Source organism: Scyliorhinus canicula, chromosome 3 (genome assembly GCF_902713615.1).
Source record: "Scyliorhinus canicula chromosome 3, sScyCan1.1, whole genome shotgun sequence".
Classification (NCBI taxonomy): Eukaryota; Metazoa; Chordata; class Chondrichthyes; order Carcharhiniformes; family Scyliorhinidae; genus Scyliorhinus; species Scyliorhinus canicula.
The window spans coordinates 207,150,617-207,168,872 of record NC_052148.1 but is presented as its reverse complement, the minus strand read 5'-3'; the positions used below and the strand labels follow the sequence as shown (position 1 = coordinate 207,168,872).

Here is an 18,256-nt window from a genome sequence, read left to right as displayed (position 1 = left end):
CAGTACACCTGCAAGGGGGGGGGGGGGGGGCAGCACTAAAGGGGCTGCCGTTCAAACAAGCCCGAAATAAATTCCGCTACCTGGAGATCCAAATAGCCCATGACTGGAAAGGGATCCACAAATGGAACCTCACCAGCCTGACGGAGGAAGTTAAAAAGGACCTGCAAAGATGGAACACACTCCCGCTCTCCCTCGCGGGGAGAGTCCAGACGATCAAAATGAACGTACTGCCCAGGTTCCTTTTCCTGTTTAGATCCATTCCGATCTACATCCCCAAGGCCTTTTTCAAAGCGCTGGACAAACATATCATGGCGTTCGTATGGGGGGGGTAAAAATGCTATGATCCCAAAGAAGGTCATACAAAAAACAAAATCCAGGGGGGGCTAGCCCTCCCGAATCTACAATTCTACCACTGGGCGGCAACAGCCGAGCGAGTAAGGGGATGGATCCAGGAGCCAGAAGCCGAGTGGGTGCGTGCGGAGGAGGCCTCCTGCATGGGAACCTCCCTCCGGGCCCTCGCCACGGCAGCACTCCCATCCCCACCCAAAAAACACTCCACCAGCCCAGTGGTGACAGCCACCCTCCAATCCTGGAACCAACTGCGGCAGCAATTTGGCCTGTACAAAATGTCGGACAAGGCTCCCATCTGCAACAACCATAGGTTCAAACCAGCACTGACCGACGCCACCTTCAAAAGGTGGAGGCAGGACGGGGGGACACTGACAGTCAGGGACCTATACACGGACGACAGGATCGCAACACTGGACGAACTGACAGAGAAATTTCAGCTAGCTGGGGGGAACGAGCTACGGTACCTGCAGCTCAAAAACTTCCTACGAAAGGAGACAAGGACGTACCCACAACCGCCACGACAGACACTACTGGAAGACCTACTGGACGCAAGTATCCTACAGAAAGGGAACTGTAGTGACATGTATGACCGACTGGTAGATAGGGACGACACCGTACTGGACGCAACAAGAAGGAAATGGGAGGACGACCTGGGGATGGAGATAGGGTGGGGACTCTGGAGCGAAGCACTGCATAGGGTCAACTCCACCTCCACGTGCGCAAGGCTCAGCCTGACGCAACTAAAAGTGGTACATAGAGCCCACTTAACGAGAAACCGTATGAGTAGGTTCTTCCCGGAGGTGGAGGACAAATGTGAGCGGTGCCAAAGAGGCCCGGCCAACCACGCCCACATGTTCTGGTCTTGCCCCAGACTTGTGGAGTACTGGACAGCCTTCTTCGAGGCTATGTCCAGAGTGGTGGGGGTGAGGGTGGAGCCATGCCCGATAGTGGCGGTCTTCGGGGTTTCAAACCAGCCAGATCTATTCCTGGGGAGGAGGGCGGACGCCCTTGCCTTTGCCTCCCTGATTGCCCGCCGTAGAATCCTGTTTGGCTGGCGGTCAGCAGCACCACCCAGAGCTGCAGACTGGCTGTCCGACCTCTCGGAATCTCTCCAAATGGAGAAAATCAAATTTGCCATCCGAGGGTCGGACGACGGCTTCCACAGAACGTGGGAGCCATTCATGCAACTGTTCCGGGACCTGTTTGTGGCCAACGTACATGAGGAAGAATAGTCGGGTGGCCAAAAACCAGGGGAAAATGGACGGGAATCGGGGGAAGGTGGCCGGGGGGGGGGGGGGGGGGGGGGGGGGGGGGGGGGGGGGGCTACGGGCTCGGTGTGGGGGTTTGATGGCAGGCCAAGGCCCAGGACCAAACTATAAATGGATGCCTATAGACATGTGCCTCGGCCATGTTGGGGAATGTAGGGTATGTATGCTGGCTAGAGGGGGCGGCCACAATTGTTGTTGTGAGGATGCTTACCTGTAAATATTCATGTTAAATTTTTGTGTTTTCCTTTTTTTTTTTCTCTCTCTCTAATGACTTGTAATTTGTCATATATAAAATATGAAAACTCAATAAAAAAACATTTATAAAAAAAATAATTCCAGTCAGGTTGCCCATAACCGCCGGGAGCGGGACAAAACTGGAGGGGGACTGCTGAACCTGTGGCCCCTGACCATGGCAGAGCAAGGGCTCTGGACACGGTTGGCGGCCCGGAAAAATGGAGGTCGCCGGGGTGGAGTTTGGCTGCCGATAAGGAACTGCAACCCTGCTGATTTGCAGTTCCCCATGACACATTTGTCAACACCCCACCCCCACACCATGCTTTCCATCACCCTCACACTCACCCCAACCTCACCACCCTCACCCCAACGCTACTCCACCCTCACCACCAACGTATCCCCACACCACCCCGTCCCCACGCCACCCTCACCCTCACAACCCTGCACTCCCATACCACCCTCACCCCAACCCCACCACCTCTCGGACCTCGGTCTAAACGTGTGTCTTGTCTTGTGTCTTGCAGGACCCGCTGGCGACGTGGCGGGTCCATTTGGTGTCCACCGCCAGTGGCACAGCCAGAGCCCCCCCCCCCCCCCCCACCGTGAGCTGAGCACTGATGGCAAGAGCAGCTCAGACGCCAGCCCTCGACCCGAGATGCAGGACACCTTGGAGTGAGTCTGGTTGGTGTCCAGTCAGAAGACTAGAAATTGGGGTTAAACAGAAACATTAGAATTTCAAGCCATTTGCTCCTTTTTCAGAAGTTCTATTTGGAACGTGGGCAAGTCTTCTGCCTAGTCCCTCATATCATAAAGCACATCTAGCAAAGTTCCCAGGCTACTTCATTATTTATGCCCATATGCGAACAGTTGAAAACTGGTCAGACTTTTAAGGAGGCCGCAGGATTTGCTTGAAGACCACATGAGTTTTCTGACAAAATTGGACCTAACCTGTTTAATCATTGAATCTTTTTCTGGCTTCCTCTGGAAAAATGCCAGTCCAGCTGATGTTTCAGGATGGAAAGTATATCCTGTCCTGAGTTTTGAGATCATCCCAATTTGTAATTTAAGATGTGGTCCAGGCCTCCGTGTTCACCCATGTAGGATTATGCTAACACACTGTTGCCAGCAAAACAGCCAGAGTAGAACTGTGGAACTTTTGACTCCATCGTTCAATTTTCCACTTGAATTATTCATTCTCAGGACCTCAAATCTGTGGAACTTTTTCACTTCATTCACCTTTTCACAGTATCTGCAAATCAACATTTTTTAACGATCGAATTTCAGTGCCCTCCTAAATAATATCTTCTCCTCTACTCTATTCAGCCTGTTGGTCCAAGTATGTGCTTTAGTCATTCACCATGGTACCTTAAATATTAAAAAATTGCAATGAGGCAAGCCAAAATAGTTTCTGATGTTACTCTGTCATTGGGAAGATCAGATCTGAACAAATATAAAGGCCAAATTCATGCTTCCGGTGGCTAGTGGTGCTTACAGCGAGTGCATGGTGAGAGTTTTGGGTGTAAAATTGATTTTCCAACCAGAAAACACATGAAACTGACAGTTGCTGTTATTTGGGGTAGAGAAAAACCTGGACTAATGTAACTGGCATACCAAGAGGCAAGCCTAATCAATCCCATAATTGAATACATCTTTCAAGAATCCTAATTCAGGAAGTGATGTTTGATACTCCATTTAAACTTATGAATGCAACAAACAGAATTCCAAGCAACAACAGTACCTGGTTCCACCATAATGACAGCTACATTGTGTCTGGACATTTTGAATTGATGTAGAATGTGGAACATATCCGCAGTGGCTCTTGTACTTCTGTTGCAATAATGGAGGTCTGATACTCGACCCAGAACCAGTTACAAAAATTCACTTCCAAATCCACCCCTGTTCCTTTTGATGTTTTCTCTATTGCTAATCACCATGAAAAACCAATCTCTTCCATTTTATTCTCTGACCACAGGGGGCAAGAAGAGGAAATTGATCTGTACCTTAATATGAACTGGCCTCACTTCGATTGACGACAATTACAAACCTGTTTATTATTTTATTACAGCTTGGCCAGTTCCAATGCAGACAATGGAGTTCACAGCCTTGAGTACACGGTTACATTACAGATGCTCGTTTGTTTCTTAGCAACCACAAAAACACAACAAAAGAAATTCTAAACAGTGAATCAAATAAGTCAGATAACTAGCAGAAGAGTATAGATTGACTATTGTTATCTGATGACAATGAAACTTGTGAGCTATATTTACAACAACAAATTTTTCAGTGACTACGTTTCCATGCCTGTGTATAAAATCTGGATGACTATATTATGTATCTTGCATCTTATTGAGGCACATACAGGAATGGGACAACATTAAAATCAATGATTATACCATGAAATGTATGACCTAGAATAACACTATAAAACAGAACCTTACAATATCCTATTAGTTAATTTGTGAATTTTATTTATGGATATCACAATCATGTAACATAGATATTTATAATGGTTTGCGGAACTTCTGAGTAAGTCGTCATAGAGTCAGAGAATTGACAGTGCAGAAGGAAGCCAACCGGCCCATTGAGTCTGCACCGGCCCCTGGAAAGAGCACCGCAGCCAAGTCCACACCTCCACCTCATCCCCTTAACCCAGTAACCCCACCTAACCTTTTTGTTTTGGGCATTAAGGGCAATTTAGCAAAGCCAATCCATCTAATGCACATCTTTGGACTGTGGGAAGAAATCCGAGCACCCAGAGGAAACCCACACAGACATGAGCAGAATGTGCAGACTCTTCAGAGACAGCGACCCAAGCCGGGAATTGAACCTGGGACCCAGGAGCTACAAAGCAACAGTGCTAACAACTGTGCTACCATGCCGCCCGTTTAAATTCCACCGGCTGCCATGGTGGAATTTGAACCCATATCTCCAGAGAATCAGCTATTAGTTCAGTAACGCTATCACAACACCACCATCCCCCCCATTCATGCCTTTCATGAATGAAACCTCCAATTGTAAACACACCATAATATTAGAAAATAAATGTAGTAGGTATAAGGGCTTGGTGCAAATCTAAGATTTCAATACCATACATGACCACAAAAGATTATAGCCGAGTGGTTCTGGCAGCCTTCAACCCCCTCTTTGGTGCCAGTCTGTTGGGGCCAATGGAAGTAAGGCGAGGACCAGAGTTGAGAGGAAAGGTTGGATCAGAGTTTCTGGACCTGTGGTCTTCCTCGTCATTTAGTGTACAATGGACACAGGAGAGTCCAGGTCTACCATCCAACTAGGAGGTAGAAGGATATCCAGGCAGCAAACATGGGTCAACCATGAGGGTACCAAGCAAACCCATACCACACCTCTCCCCCCCCCCCCCCCCCCCCAAACTAACCCATTCTGGAGTCTTCAGGGAGGCTTTTCAACCTCTTTGGTCAGGGAGCAATGGGGGAATCCCAGATTTGGCCCTACCCAACAAAGACATTTAAAGTTGTGGAGACTTTCTCCGACTCCACAAGTTTCTGTAATCTTGCCAGATTTTTGAAGGAGCATGCAGGCATCTCAGTACTTATGCCAGATTGTACAACCAACATCTTTATGAGTTTTTGGCAATTATAAATGCAACCTTTCTCCTGTAGGCCTTCACATTATCATAAATTCTGTAGGAATGTATTTTCTTACCTGCAAACAGCACAAACAAAGCACGTTGGATGGTAGGTTTTTCCCAGGGCTGAAACCACTTCACCCTCTATAAATTCATTACAGCTGAAGCAGCGGGTTCCATACAGTCTTTGATAGTCAGAAGTGCAGATGTACTCCCCTTGCCTCACAAAAAATCCTCCCTCAGCCAAGTCACATCCACATACTGAAACAAAAACATACATCAGAGATGAGCTTGAATCCACCGGTTTAAGACTATACTTAACACTATTCTGAGCTCTTATTTTTTCCAGTTGTAAAGTGTCACAGAAAGGCAGCAACATTCTGTGGTGTGAGGGGGCTGGTACAAAGGAACAAAAATCCGACAGAAAATAGGGCACACAGAGGCTGATTTACCACAGGGCTAAATAGCTGGCTTTTAAAGCAGGCCAGCAGCACGGGTTCAATTCCCGTACCAGCCTCCGGAATGTGGCGACTCAAAGCTTTTCACAGTAACTTCATTTGAAGCCTACTTGTGACGATAAGCGATTTTCATTCCATTTGGCCTAATGGCTTATTCTCACCTGACGTGCTCGATACAACAGTCAGAAAAAGTGAGGTAACTGAAAACATGAATAGCTGCCATCGTACCTTCAACTTACAATATTAATGTACAACGCGCCCCCATAAATGTTTTTTTTTGTACTCTTAGGACAAAGTATTCAGTTGACACTGCTTCTAATTTGTTTTTTTGATTTCATATCATCTGAAAATTAATTGCAATTCCTCATCCAACATGTATCCACAGAGATCAACAGTGGCAAGATGTAATCATCTGCATCTGAGGCAAAAACGTCAGTCCCAATAAAGTCTGTAAAAGTAAAAGGCAGAATCTCACTTTGTGGTAATAGGAATTATACCACGAGATACATATCCGCATAAAACTGGATTACAGCACAGAATAGGTCACCATTTTTCTCTTTATTTTCACAATTACTAACCATAAACAAAATATTGGCGCGATTCAACTAAATGTGAACAATGTCCCATAACAAGTGCGTTTAGCTGCATGTTTCCCTGCGTTCGCAGCGCCGAGAAATACAACGCTACCTAACGTCACTCGGGTTTAATAGAGGGCCTCAGCGGGGAATGAGGGCCAAGGCTGCACACAGCCCCAATTTCTGTACTGAGGAGCTCCGCTCGGCAGAACGCCTCAGTGTAGCGGGAGACCAGGATGCCATTTAAAAATGGCATCCCGATCTCTGGAGCCCTTTACATGACCCCAGATAACCCCTCAAGCCCCAACTCTCTACAAGGGGTGGTCACTTGTCACCCCCACACCCCCCAACACCCAAGGACACCCAACCCTGGCCAAACCACCACCACATGAAAATTGGCACCTTGGCAGTACCAATCTGGTACCCAGCAGTGCTCCTGCCAGCTGACAGTCCCATCTGGGTGCCATGCTGGCAGTGACAGGTGCCCAGATGGCATCAACAGTGGCAGGGTACCACCATGCCCAAAGGGCATGCATCTGGGGGCCTTCAATCCCTTGGGAGAACCCCAAGAGTACCATTCCACCTGGTCCCCATTCATGGACACCTGTACTAAACAGTGCTCATCCGAGGTCTCCAAGGCAAAGGAGATATATCCCAACGCACTCGTTATGGGACATTGTTCCAATTTAGTTAAATCACGCCAATATTTTGTTTATGGTTATTAATGAAACTGCATATTACAGAGAGACTAGCTGCGTTGCAGTGCGTTGCCTTTCGGGTGCAGCGTGGCTGGTCGATCATACCAAAATTCATTATATCACAAGTTCTGATATATGAACATGTATTGCCAAAAATATCTTTATTGTTGAAACGGACAAAAATAAGTTTTATTTTTCGGTTATGAATAATTAAGGAAATAGCAAGGTTGCTTTTACAATTCTGAGCAGAGGTTGTTGAAGAGAGGTAATGTCATAATGCCTGGGAAAAAATAGAAAAACAACTGGGAAGAAAAGTGGTGAAACATCATGTAATAAATCGCTGTGTTACATATGCAAAACCTTGTCTCAAAAGGCGACAATGTAGAGTTACTTCTTTCTCAAATGGTGCAACATTTGTTTACAGAACAAAGAGCTTAATTCACTTAGTCTCAAATTCTGCAACAAATTGGCAGGCTAGAGCAACTGGAACTTGCCTTTTATTGAAAAGAACTATTTATATAGCACCTTTAACCTACTAAAACACCTCAAGAAACTTCACACCAGAATTATAAAGCAAAATATGATTTAAAAAAGGTTAGAAAAGGAGGCAGGTTTTCAGAGTCTTAAAGGAAATAAGTGAGACTATCAAAGCAGAGAAGTGTATGGAGGGCATTTCAAGGCTTACCCCCGGTTGATTCTTTGCCCGGGATGGGCCTAGCGGCCGCAGCATAAAACCCAAGTCCCGCCAGCGCCGTTCTAACCTGCTCCTAGCTGGCGGGACCTCGGCTTGGAAGGGTCCAGGGTGGCCTGTTGGAGGAAGGGGGGGGGAAAAAAAAAAAAAATCGATCCCCCCGGCAGCAGGGGGGGGGGGGCCCTCGGATGTGGCCTGGCCAGCCTCTCAGGCTGGGGGCCTCCTTTCTTCCACTCTGACCCCTTTAGCTGTACGCCATGTTGCGCATGTGCAGACCCTGCGACACCTAGTTCACACCAGGATCAGCAGCTGGAGCGGCGTGGGCCGCTCCAGTGCCGTGCGGCCCCCTGTAGGGGCCAGAATTGCTAATCCTGAGGTCATTTTGACGCTGTCGAGAAACTTAGCCTCAGGATAAGAGAATCCCGCCCTCTATGTTAGACATACGCCACCAATTTATTACTTTTTGTAACATTGCATCATTTTGACAACTTCCATAGAGTCATCCTAGGGATGACAACTGATGGGCTGGGCTGGCTGGGTCGATGTGGACTGCACTTGATGCAGTGTAGCAAGAGACAGACTTCCAACACTTGATGAGATGCAACACGATTTTATTTAACATTTAAACTATAATACATATTCAACTGTGGGTTGACGGTGTGCTTACTGGTCATCCTGAGTGTCAATCACTGCCTGTCTGCACTCCATCTTTTACATGGATGTATATTATGACAACTATTCCAAACTATCTGTGAATCTCAGAATATTCAAAAAATTATTTCATGAGATTTGGGGCAGAATTCTCTGTTTCAGAAATTAAGTATTGACGCCGGGACTGAATAGGTGGACTGCTACGACATTTAAATTGGTGCCGGTCAGGAGCAATTCATGATCTGTTAATGGGCTGGCAATGGCGCCATGTGGAACCTGAGCGATGCCAATGAAAAATGGTGTCCGATTCGAGAGTTGGGATTTGCACTTGAGAGGCTGACAAGCTACAGCCGCATATTAGCACTCCACCCCCATCCTACGGAAAAGCCCAGGTCCATCGGGTACCCTGAGGGAGGAGGTGGTGGTGGGAAACACTGTAGAGCCTCGGACTTCCCCCACACCCCCCTTTTCCTGCCGCATTCACTGGACAGCGGGCAGAACAGGAGGCACCCTGCCATCTGGGACACCGAGAGAGTGCTGGTCCCCATCCAGGCCGGTCGCTCCAGAGGACAGCCACCAAAGGCGGTCCAGGTCACAGGGCGGGAATCGCAGCAAGCCGCTGTGGTGATCACAAGTTAACCAGATGCAACACAACTGAGCGACCACTAGAGGGAGCACGGGAGAGCCATATAAATAGATCAGGACAGGAAGTGAGGACACACTACACAGCAGGCAAAGCTGGGAGCTGTGGACACAGCAGCCAGATATAGCACTGAAGGTAGCCGTACGTAGAGCTCTGAAGAATGAACAAACTCACAATAAAGCATCTTCTCCACATTTGAGACTGCGAGCTTTATTAAGACACGAGGAACAACACATGGTACCAGCAGTGATTTCAGGACGCTTACGACAGGACAACTCAGCTGCAGATACAGAAAGCACAAAATGGCATGGAAATCTCCTACTGGACATTTGACTGGGGAAGACATCGCTAATTCGAGGATGTGGCATGGATACCCACCTCAGCTGGACACGACTGGCAATGTAAGAAATGTCTGGAAAAGGTTTAAACAAATGTTCGATTTTTATCTCATAGCTAATGATGTAGCAGAAGCCTCAGACAAAATTAAAATAGCAATTCTCATCGAAGGGCCTGTCAATAGGAAGTGTATAATGGATTTAAATACTCAAAAGGTGAAGACAGGAACAGCTTACAAACGTTACTAAACAAATTTGAAGAGTACTGTGAGAAATTTGAACAGCAAGGCATGCTCACAGTCCAAACTGCACAGAGACTGAGTGATGCAAGACTTAAAAATCACAAAAAGATCAGGAAATCGCGAATGCACAGTACAGATCAAAAAGAAGAAATAACATGAATTTTTCACAAAGCCAAAACACTGAAATCCAGTCCAGATCGGAAAGAAAAGGTAACTTACAACTTTTAGAAAAAAAAAACGCTGAAATCCGCGATATAAAATGGCGTCGGAGCACATTTTGCAGTCTCGGGTAAGCAAAGAACTACAAATCGCGTCTGCGCATGCGCCGGAACCGGAAGTCGCGCATGCGCAGTTTAAAAAAGATCGCGGCGCCGATCGTTATGCGCATGCGCAAGCCGCGCATGCACAGTCAAAAAAAGTCTTCATCGCGGATCGTCATGCGCATGCGCAAGCCGCGCATGCGCAATAGACACCGAACTGCACAAGGAAAGAAAGCCGATTTGCGCATGCACAAGTCATGCCAACGCGTGACATCATGACGTCTGAGAATCCTGACCACGCCCACTTAAAAGGGAAATGCCCAAAAATTGAAACCAAGACACTTAAAGTGGTAAAACCAAATTTTCTTGCCTCAGAACACAGAAAAACGCCTGAACTTAAACCAACAGTGAAAAACAACTTGCACAAAACCTTGGAAAAAGCTGCCTTCACCACACACAGTGAAGCGAACAAAAAGAATTCCGAAACAACAAAAGATGATTTGTTTTTCGACGATTACCTCTCAGACCTGACTGAGTCAGTCGGATATGCTTATCACAGCATCAGCGACACGGTCGCAAAGTACAACACGAACCAACTCGTGGTAGATGAATCAAACCAAAATGCTTTGGTTTTCGAAGAATACTACTCAGACAGAGCTGAGTCAGTCGGATATGCTAATCACAGCATCGGCGACACGGTCGCAAAGTTCAACACGAACCAACTCGTGGTAGAAGAAGCCAACCAAGATGAAATGGCTTTCAAAGAATACTACTCAGACATGGAGGAGTTATTTGGACATGCTGATCACAGCATCAGCGACACCGTTGCAAAGCTCAACACGAATCTACTCATGGTGGATGAATCCAACACCATGGTGCCATGGCAGCTCGTCGATACATTGGATGACAGCAATACCCAAGACGAAGACGACGCCACACAGAGAGCACAGGAAGACTCCACGGAGCGAGCGATGACAGGCTCCACAGTGCGAGTGATGAAAGACGCCAACAGGGATGCAAGCAAACACTCCCGGGCGGACACCAAGCATGAACAAGACCATGAAGGTAAACCCGCTGTACCTGAGCAACCGCAAGCAGACTATGAAAGTCTACCAAGCTCACAGGAACAAGAAGAAGACAACGTACATCTAACCACAAACACCATGCATGAACAAGACCATGAAGGTCAACCTGCCGTATCTGAGCGACCACAAGCAGACTATGAAAGTCCAACACGCTCACAGGAACAAGAAAGAGCGGACTATGAAAGTCCAACACGCTCACAGGAACAAGAAGAAAAAGCAGACTATGAAAGTCCAACACGCTCACAGGAACAAGAAGAAAGAGCGGACTATGAAAGTCCAACACGCTCACAGGAACAAGAAGAAGACAATGCACCTCTGCCCACTGCATGCGAAGACAGTGACAAGGTGATCACACTCAACGTACAGGATCACAGTGAGACTGACAGTTCTCAGCTTGTCTGTACCGAAGCACAGAGCGAAAACAGTGACAAGGTGCTCGCACTCGACGTACAGGATCACAGTGAGACTGACAGTTCTCAGCTTGTCTGTACCGAAGCACAGAGCGAAAACAGTGACAAGGTGCTCGCACTCGACGTACAGGATCACAGTGAGACTGACAGTTCTCAGCTTGTCTGTACAGAAGCACAGAGTCGGGCCACCCAACAGTCCAGAGAGACGATGCCGAAAGAAAACATGCAGATTTTGACTCCAGAAGAGGAGCACCTGGAGCCCAGAGAGACAACGCCAAAAGAAAACATGCAGATTTCGACTCCAGAAGAGGAGCACCTGGAGTCCACAGAGACAATGCCGAAAGAAACCATGCAGATTCTGACTCCAGAAGAGGAGCACCTGGAGTCCAGAGACATCAAACAAAAAGAAACCATGCAGATTTTGACTCCAGAAGAGGAGCACCTGGAGTCCAGTGAGATAACATCAACAGAAATCATGAAGATTTTAACTCCAGAAGCGGAGCACCAAGAGTCTAGAGAAACCACGTCAACTGAAATCATGCAGATTTGGACTCCAGAAGAGGAGCGCCGAGAGTCCACAGACACCGCGTCAAATGTAATCGAGAAGACTTTGACTCCGGAAGACGAGCACCAAGAAAGCAAAGATGCGGAATCCAATTCTCCACAACTGATTGATGTCACCTGCACCGATGCAACATCAGATCATTCGCACCACTCGCGAGACGGAATGCTCAATGACTCAAATTATCCACTCGGGACACTCAGAGTATAACAAGAAAAACAAAAGTCAAAAGAAACACAGCAAGAACAAAAACAACATGAAGCGCGACAAGACCAACAACAATAGCAAGAAGCACAGCAGAAACGAGAACGACAACAGCAAGAAGAAAAGCAACATGAAGCGCGACAAGACAAACAACAATAGCAAGAAGCACAGCAGAAACGAGAACGACAACAGCAAGAATAAAAGCAACATGAAGCGCAACAAGACAAACAACAACGTCAGGCACAAAGATAGCGACAACGACAGAGGCAGAAACAACAAGAATGGCAACAAACACAACAAAGTCAGGAACAAAGATAGCGACAACGACAGAGACAGAAACAACAAGAATGGCAACAAACACAACAAAGTCAGGAGCAAAGATAGCGACAACAACAAAGACGGAAACGACAAAAACAGCGACAAGTACGGCAACGGAAACAACAAAAACAGGAACGACAGAAACAACAGCAATGAAACAACGACTTGTACACAATGGCACTACTTGGCACATGATGGACGATGCCACAGCACACTGCAAAACGATAACAAGACTACAAACATGTCATGGGATGACAACGAATCGCACAAACTCACGTCTGCTCCAGAACAAGCAAGCACACCAGCATCCAAGGCGGATGAGACAATAAATCAACACCACAAGCACAGAAAAAAGTCCATGCCAGTCAACATCAGTGATGTGACCATGCAAACACCTCGGGATGACGCATTGGGTACTTAAGATAACAAGGAACACCAACAACATTCACAGCGGACTTGCAATATCAATATCACCACGTCATCAACAACAAAAAGAAAAAAAAAAAAGCTCTGAACAAATTCATCAAGTTTGGACTCATAAATGTGTTTATTAAGTTTGGACATATAAATACATTGGCTTTGTTAACTAAGGCAATAGCATCATCACTTGTATAGATACGCATATCATAAGTTACTGTTTTGTATAATTTTCCTTAATGATGTACAGAAACTATGTAATGAGAAAGAGGGGGATGTGGTGATCGTAGATTGACCAGATACAAAAACAACAGAGCAAACACGAGCGGGAGAGCTATAAATACACTGGGACAGGATGTACAATTTTCTTTAACGATGTTCAGAAAATATGTTAAGAGAAAAAGGGGGATGTGGTGATCACAAGTTAACCAGATGCAACACAACTGAGCGACCACTAGAGGGAGCACGGGAGAGCCATATAAATAGATCAGGACAGGAAGTGAGGACACACTACACAGCAGGCAAAGCTGGGAGCTGTGGACACAGCAGCCAGATATAGCACTGAAGGTAGCCGTACGTAGAGCTCTGAAGAATGAACGAACTCACAATAAAGCACCTTCTCCACATTTGAGACTGCGAGCTTTATTAAGACACGAGGAACAACACAGCCGCCTCCACCCCTGATGTACTGCATGGGGATCCACCTAGACATAGTGTTAGGGCCGATAAGGCCAGAAAAACAGACACCAGTTAAGTTGGCACAGGTTCAGCACACAGGATAGTGTTAGGGGCTAGGGCACAAACCTTAGTTATAGCGATGTTCACCTGTTTATGTTCAAAATAAACACCTGTGCACAAAAGTTCCAAACTGCCTCTGTGCTCTTTCAAAAGGGTGTGAGGGATGGGCTGGGCTGGATGAAGAGGGGGCGGGGATAAGCAGATGTTGGCCAACTATCCCGTAGTGTGGCAGGTAGGAATCACAGGGGGAGGGGTTGGTCGAATGGGATGTTTGTGCCGTCGGCCAGGCCCCCTAGTTGGTGAACCTGGAGGCAATTAAAGCGGGTCTCCACGTCTGTCTGTGGCTTCTAGATGGATGTCATCAGCCAAGACCACAGGGTATAACCCCTGTCGCCCAGGAGCCAAGCCCCCACCCAGGGGTGCACTTCACAAATGTTGGAAACAGTTGAGTGAGCCAGAATGAAAACTTTGCGCATGCTGCCTGGGTATCGGCGCAGGCGTGCATGATGTGCAGCTCACGTTCACACACCAGCTGCACGCCCATCGAGTGGAACCCCTTTTGGTTTGTGAAGACCAGCCCGTCATGGGATGGTGCTCGCAGGGGGACATGCATCCCGTCGGTCTGTCAGGGCATCCCGACATGAAATATTGCAGATGTTAATGTTAATTATGATTTTAGAGCATTATTAAAGGAAAATATACAAATTTACAACAGAATTACTTCTTTTTCATTCATTACAACCTTTCCATTATATGGTTAGCAGAACTGGAAAACTGACAAAAGAAAGCAGCATGGACAACATCTCTCCTATCGCTGGATTTATAGAAGAGGAGGGATTACGGCCAAGGTGGTCCAAAGACATACACAATTAGTATTATTCAAGAATGTGATATATGCCAGCTATCATGACCTTAGCAGCAACCAGCATTAGCAAGGCGTCATTTTCTCAGATGACTCAACTCTGTAAGCAGGCCTGCAGCCAAGATTGGCACTAACAGTAGAAGGTAAAGTGATCACTGAATAAACTTCTAACACTCCTTCCCAACACTAGCTCAATAAATAATTCAGCAAGTTCCTCGCACCATCAGAGCTAAATCATACTACCAATCTGCACACTCCTGCATAGTGTTTAACAGTACCATACAGCAGCAGTTGGACCAGCAGACAATATTTTTCTGATGTGAGGTATACCCAGAGTAGCAAGCAGCATTCATTGGCTGTACATCATTATTTGTACGCAGTACCACAATATATGTTCAACCTGCAGTTAGAAAACAATTCACATGGAAAGTCCCTTGGAGATATAAACAAACAACTCGGGTTCACTGCTGACATCTTTTACAGAAGCCTTCATCAGACAAAAGATCTGTAATGGTGCATGCTAGGGGAAATTAATATGGTTAGTAAAAGTAGGAGGAACAGCACATGCTAGTCAAATGCTTATACCCCAATGGTCCTTACACACTATGGGTCCCATATCAGTAGCATAAGTTGTCTTCCGAACTTTGCACCCCTCAAGGACCTGAATTTAGTTAGAGCAGATTAAATGCAGCCTCTGGGAAGATAGGGCAAGACAGGTAGTCTTTAGCTAGGCGGAGATAACTCTGCTTCTGGTGAACCAGGTGAAATGTTTAATGATAAATCTATATGTGGACAAAATTGGAAATTAAACAATGTTCTGTGTATGTGATTAATAATGTATTAATATAGTGAAAATCTGTAACTTGTTGTGAGTGATGCATTAGGGGTCTCTAAGACAGAACTCTCCATGCTTGAAGCTTGAATAAACACTCATAACCTGTACCCAAGTCTCCTATGGTTAGTTTGGAGAAGTTCACCTCAACAATTTGACATAGTCGGCAGCATGCCCATGTTCGATCTTCGGAATGGCTCTGCAAACAAGGTGAGTTTATTTTATTTACCACTCATAGCTAGTTAAGCAAGTCTTCCTGAGGATGGTCCAGTCCACTATCAAAAGAATCTGAAAGGAAAACCCAGGACAAGGTGCCAGGGTAGGTGCATGGATAGAGGATTGGTTAATTAATAGAAAGCAAAGAGTGGGGATTAATGGGTGTTTCGCTGGTTGGCAATCAGTAGCTAGTGGTGTCCCTCAGGGATCAGTGTTGGGCCCACAATTGTTCACAATTTACATAGATGATTTGGAGTTGGGAACCAAGGGCAATATGTCCAAGTTTGCAGACGACACTAAGATGAATCGTAAAGCGAAAAGTGCAGAGGATACTGGAAGTCTGCAGAGGGATTTGGATGGGTTAAGTGAATGGGCTCGGGTCTGGCAGATGGAATACAATGTTGCCAAATGTGAGGTTATCCATTTTGGTAGGAATAACAGCAAACAGGATTAGTATTTAAATGATACAATATTAAAGCATGCTGCTGTGCAGAGAAACCTGGGTGTGCTAGTGCATGAGTCGCAAAAAGTTGGTTTACAGGTGCAACAGGTGATTAAGAAGGCAAATGTAATTTTGTCCTTCATTGCTAGAGGGATGGAGTTTAAGACTAGGGAGGTTATGCTGCAATTGTATAAGGTGTTAGTGAGGCCACACCTGGAGTATTGAGTTCAGTTTTGGTCTCCTTACTTGAGAAAAGACGTACTGGCACTGGCGAGTGTGCAGAGGAGATTCACTAGGTTAATCCCAGAGCTGAAGGGGTTGGATTACAAGGAGAGGTTGAGTAGACTGGGACTGTACTCGTTGGAATTTAGAAGAATGGTGGGGGATCTTATAGAAACATATAAAATTATGAAGGGAATAGATAGAATAGATGCGGGCAGGTTGTTTCTACTGGTGGGTGAAAGCAGAACTAGGGGGCATCGCCTCAAAATAAGGGGAAGTAGATTTAGGACTGAGTTTAGGAGGAACTTCTTCACCCAAAGGGTTGTGAATGTATGGAATTCCTTGCCCAGTGAAGCAGTAGAGACTCCTTCATTAAATGTTTTTAAGATAAAGATAGATAGTTTTTTGAAGAATAAAGGGATTAAGGGTTATGGTGTTCAGGCCGGAAAGTGGAGTTGAGTCCACAAAAGATCAGCCATGATCTCATTGAATGACGGAGCAGGCATGAGGGGCCAGATGGCCTACTCCTGCTCCTAGTTATTATGTTCTTTCCAACTTGATTAACCCAATTAACATGAAGATTAAAGCCACACACAATTATTGCTCTATTCTTTTTACGTGTTCCTGTTATTTATTGATTTATACCCTTTCCTGCAGCGTGCGTAGCTATTGTTTGGTGTCTATACACTACTCCTATGAATGTCCTCTTTGCCTTGATATTTTTTACCTCCACCCAAATGGACTCTGTCATCCAAATCCAGATTGTCTTTCACAACTGTCCTCACTTCATCTCTTATTAACAGTGCTACTCCACCATCTTTTCCTTCCCTTCAATCCTTTTGAAAGGTCAAATATCCCTGAATATTAAGTTGCCAGTTTTTATCTCCTTGTAACCATGTCTCCGTAATGGCTATGAGATCATATCCATTGACCTCAATTTGCGCAATTCCAAATGCTTTGTGCATTAAGGCTTGCCTTTTTGCCATTTTTAATCATCCTAACATTTCTTTGTACTGTGGTCCTATTTGCCTCCTGCACTTGATTATATGGTCTACCATTTTTGCATTTTACTGTTCTTTCTTTTGTTTCTGCCATTGTTTGTTGTTCCCTTGTCACCTTGTTAAGGTTCCCACCCACCTGCCATTCGTGTTTAAACCCTCCCGAACCACAGTAGCAAATACTCGCCCTGGGACATCAGACCCAGTCCTGCCCAGGTGTAACCCATCTAGTTTTTGCTGGTCCCACCTCCCCGAGAACCAGTCCCAATGTCCCAAGAATCTGAAGCCCTCCCCTCACACCATTTCTTCAGCCACCCATTCATCCTATTTAGCCTGCTGTTTCTACTCTGACATGTATGTGGCACTGATTGTATTCCTGACATCACTATCTTTGAAGTCCTACTTTTCAACTTACTTCTGAACTACATATATTCCGCTTTTAGGACCTCATCCTTTTTTTAACCTATGTTGTTTCTACCAATGTGTACCATAACCATTGGTAGCTCACCAGGCTAAATCGCTGGCTTTTAAAGCAGACCAAGCAGGCCAGCAGCACGTTTCAATTCCTGTACCAGCCTCCCCGGACAGGTGCCGGAATGTGGCAACTAGGGGCTTTTCTCAGTAACTTCATTGAAGCCTACTCGTGACAATAAGCGATTTTCATTTCATTCACCCTCCCCCTCCAGAATGCCCTGCAACTGCTCCGATTCATTCTTGACCCAAGCACCCGAGGCAACATACCATCGAAGAGACTAGTTTGTAGCCACTGAAATGTCTATCTATGTCCCTTACATTTGAATCCTCTCTGCAGCAGAGCCAACCGTGATGCAATGAATTTGGCTGTTACTGCTTTCCCCTGAGAGGCCATTATTCTCAACAGTATCCAAATCGGTTTTGCAGGTGAATGACCAGAGCAGATACCTGCACTGCCGGTAAGTCCTCT

The 18,256-nt window shown here is 46.0% G+C and overlaps 1 protein-coding gene across 7 annotated transcripts in view; it reads right to left on the bottom strand.

The window, feature by feature from the left end:
- Positions 1-18,256, bottom strand: part of ablim2 (actin binding LIM protein family, member 2) — a 432,986-nt gene that overhangs the window by 277,795 nt on the left and 136,935 nt on the right. For all 7 annotated transcript variants that reach the window (XM_038792087.1, XM_038792086.1, XM_038792085.1 and 4 more), the window contains exon 3: positions 5,532-5,715. In XM_038792087.1, coding sequence (XP_038648015.1) covers positions 5,532-5,715 — 184 coding nt within the window. The remainder of the gene's footprint in view (positions 1-5,531; positions 5,716-18,256) is intronic.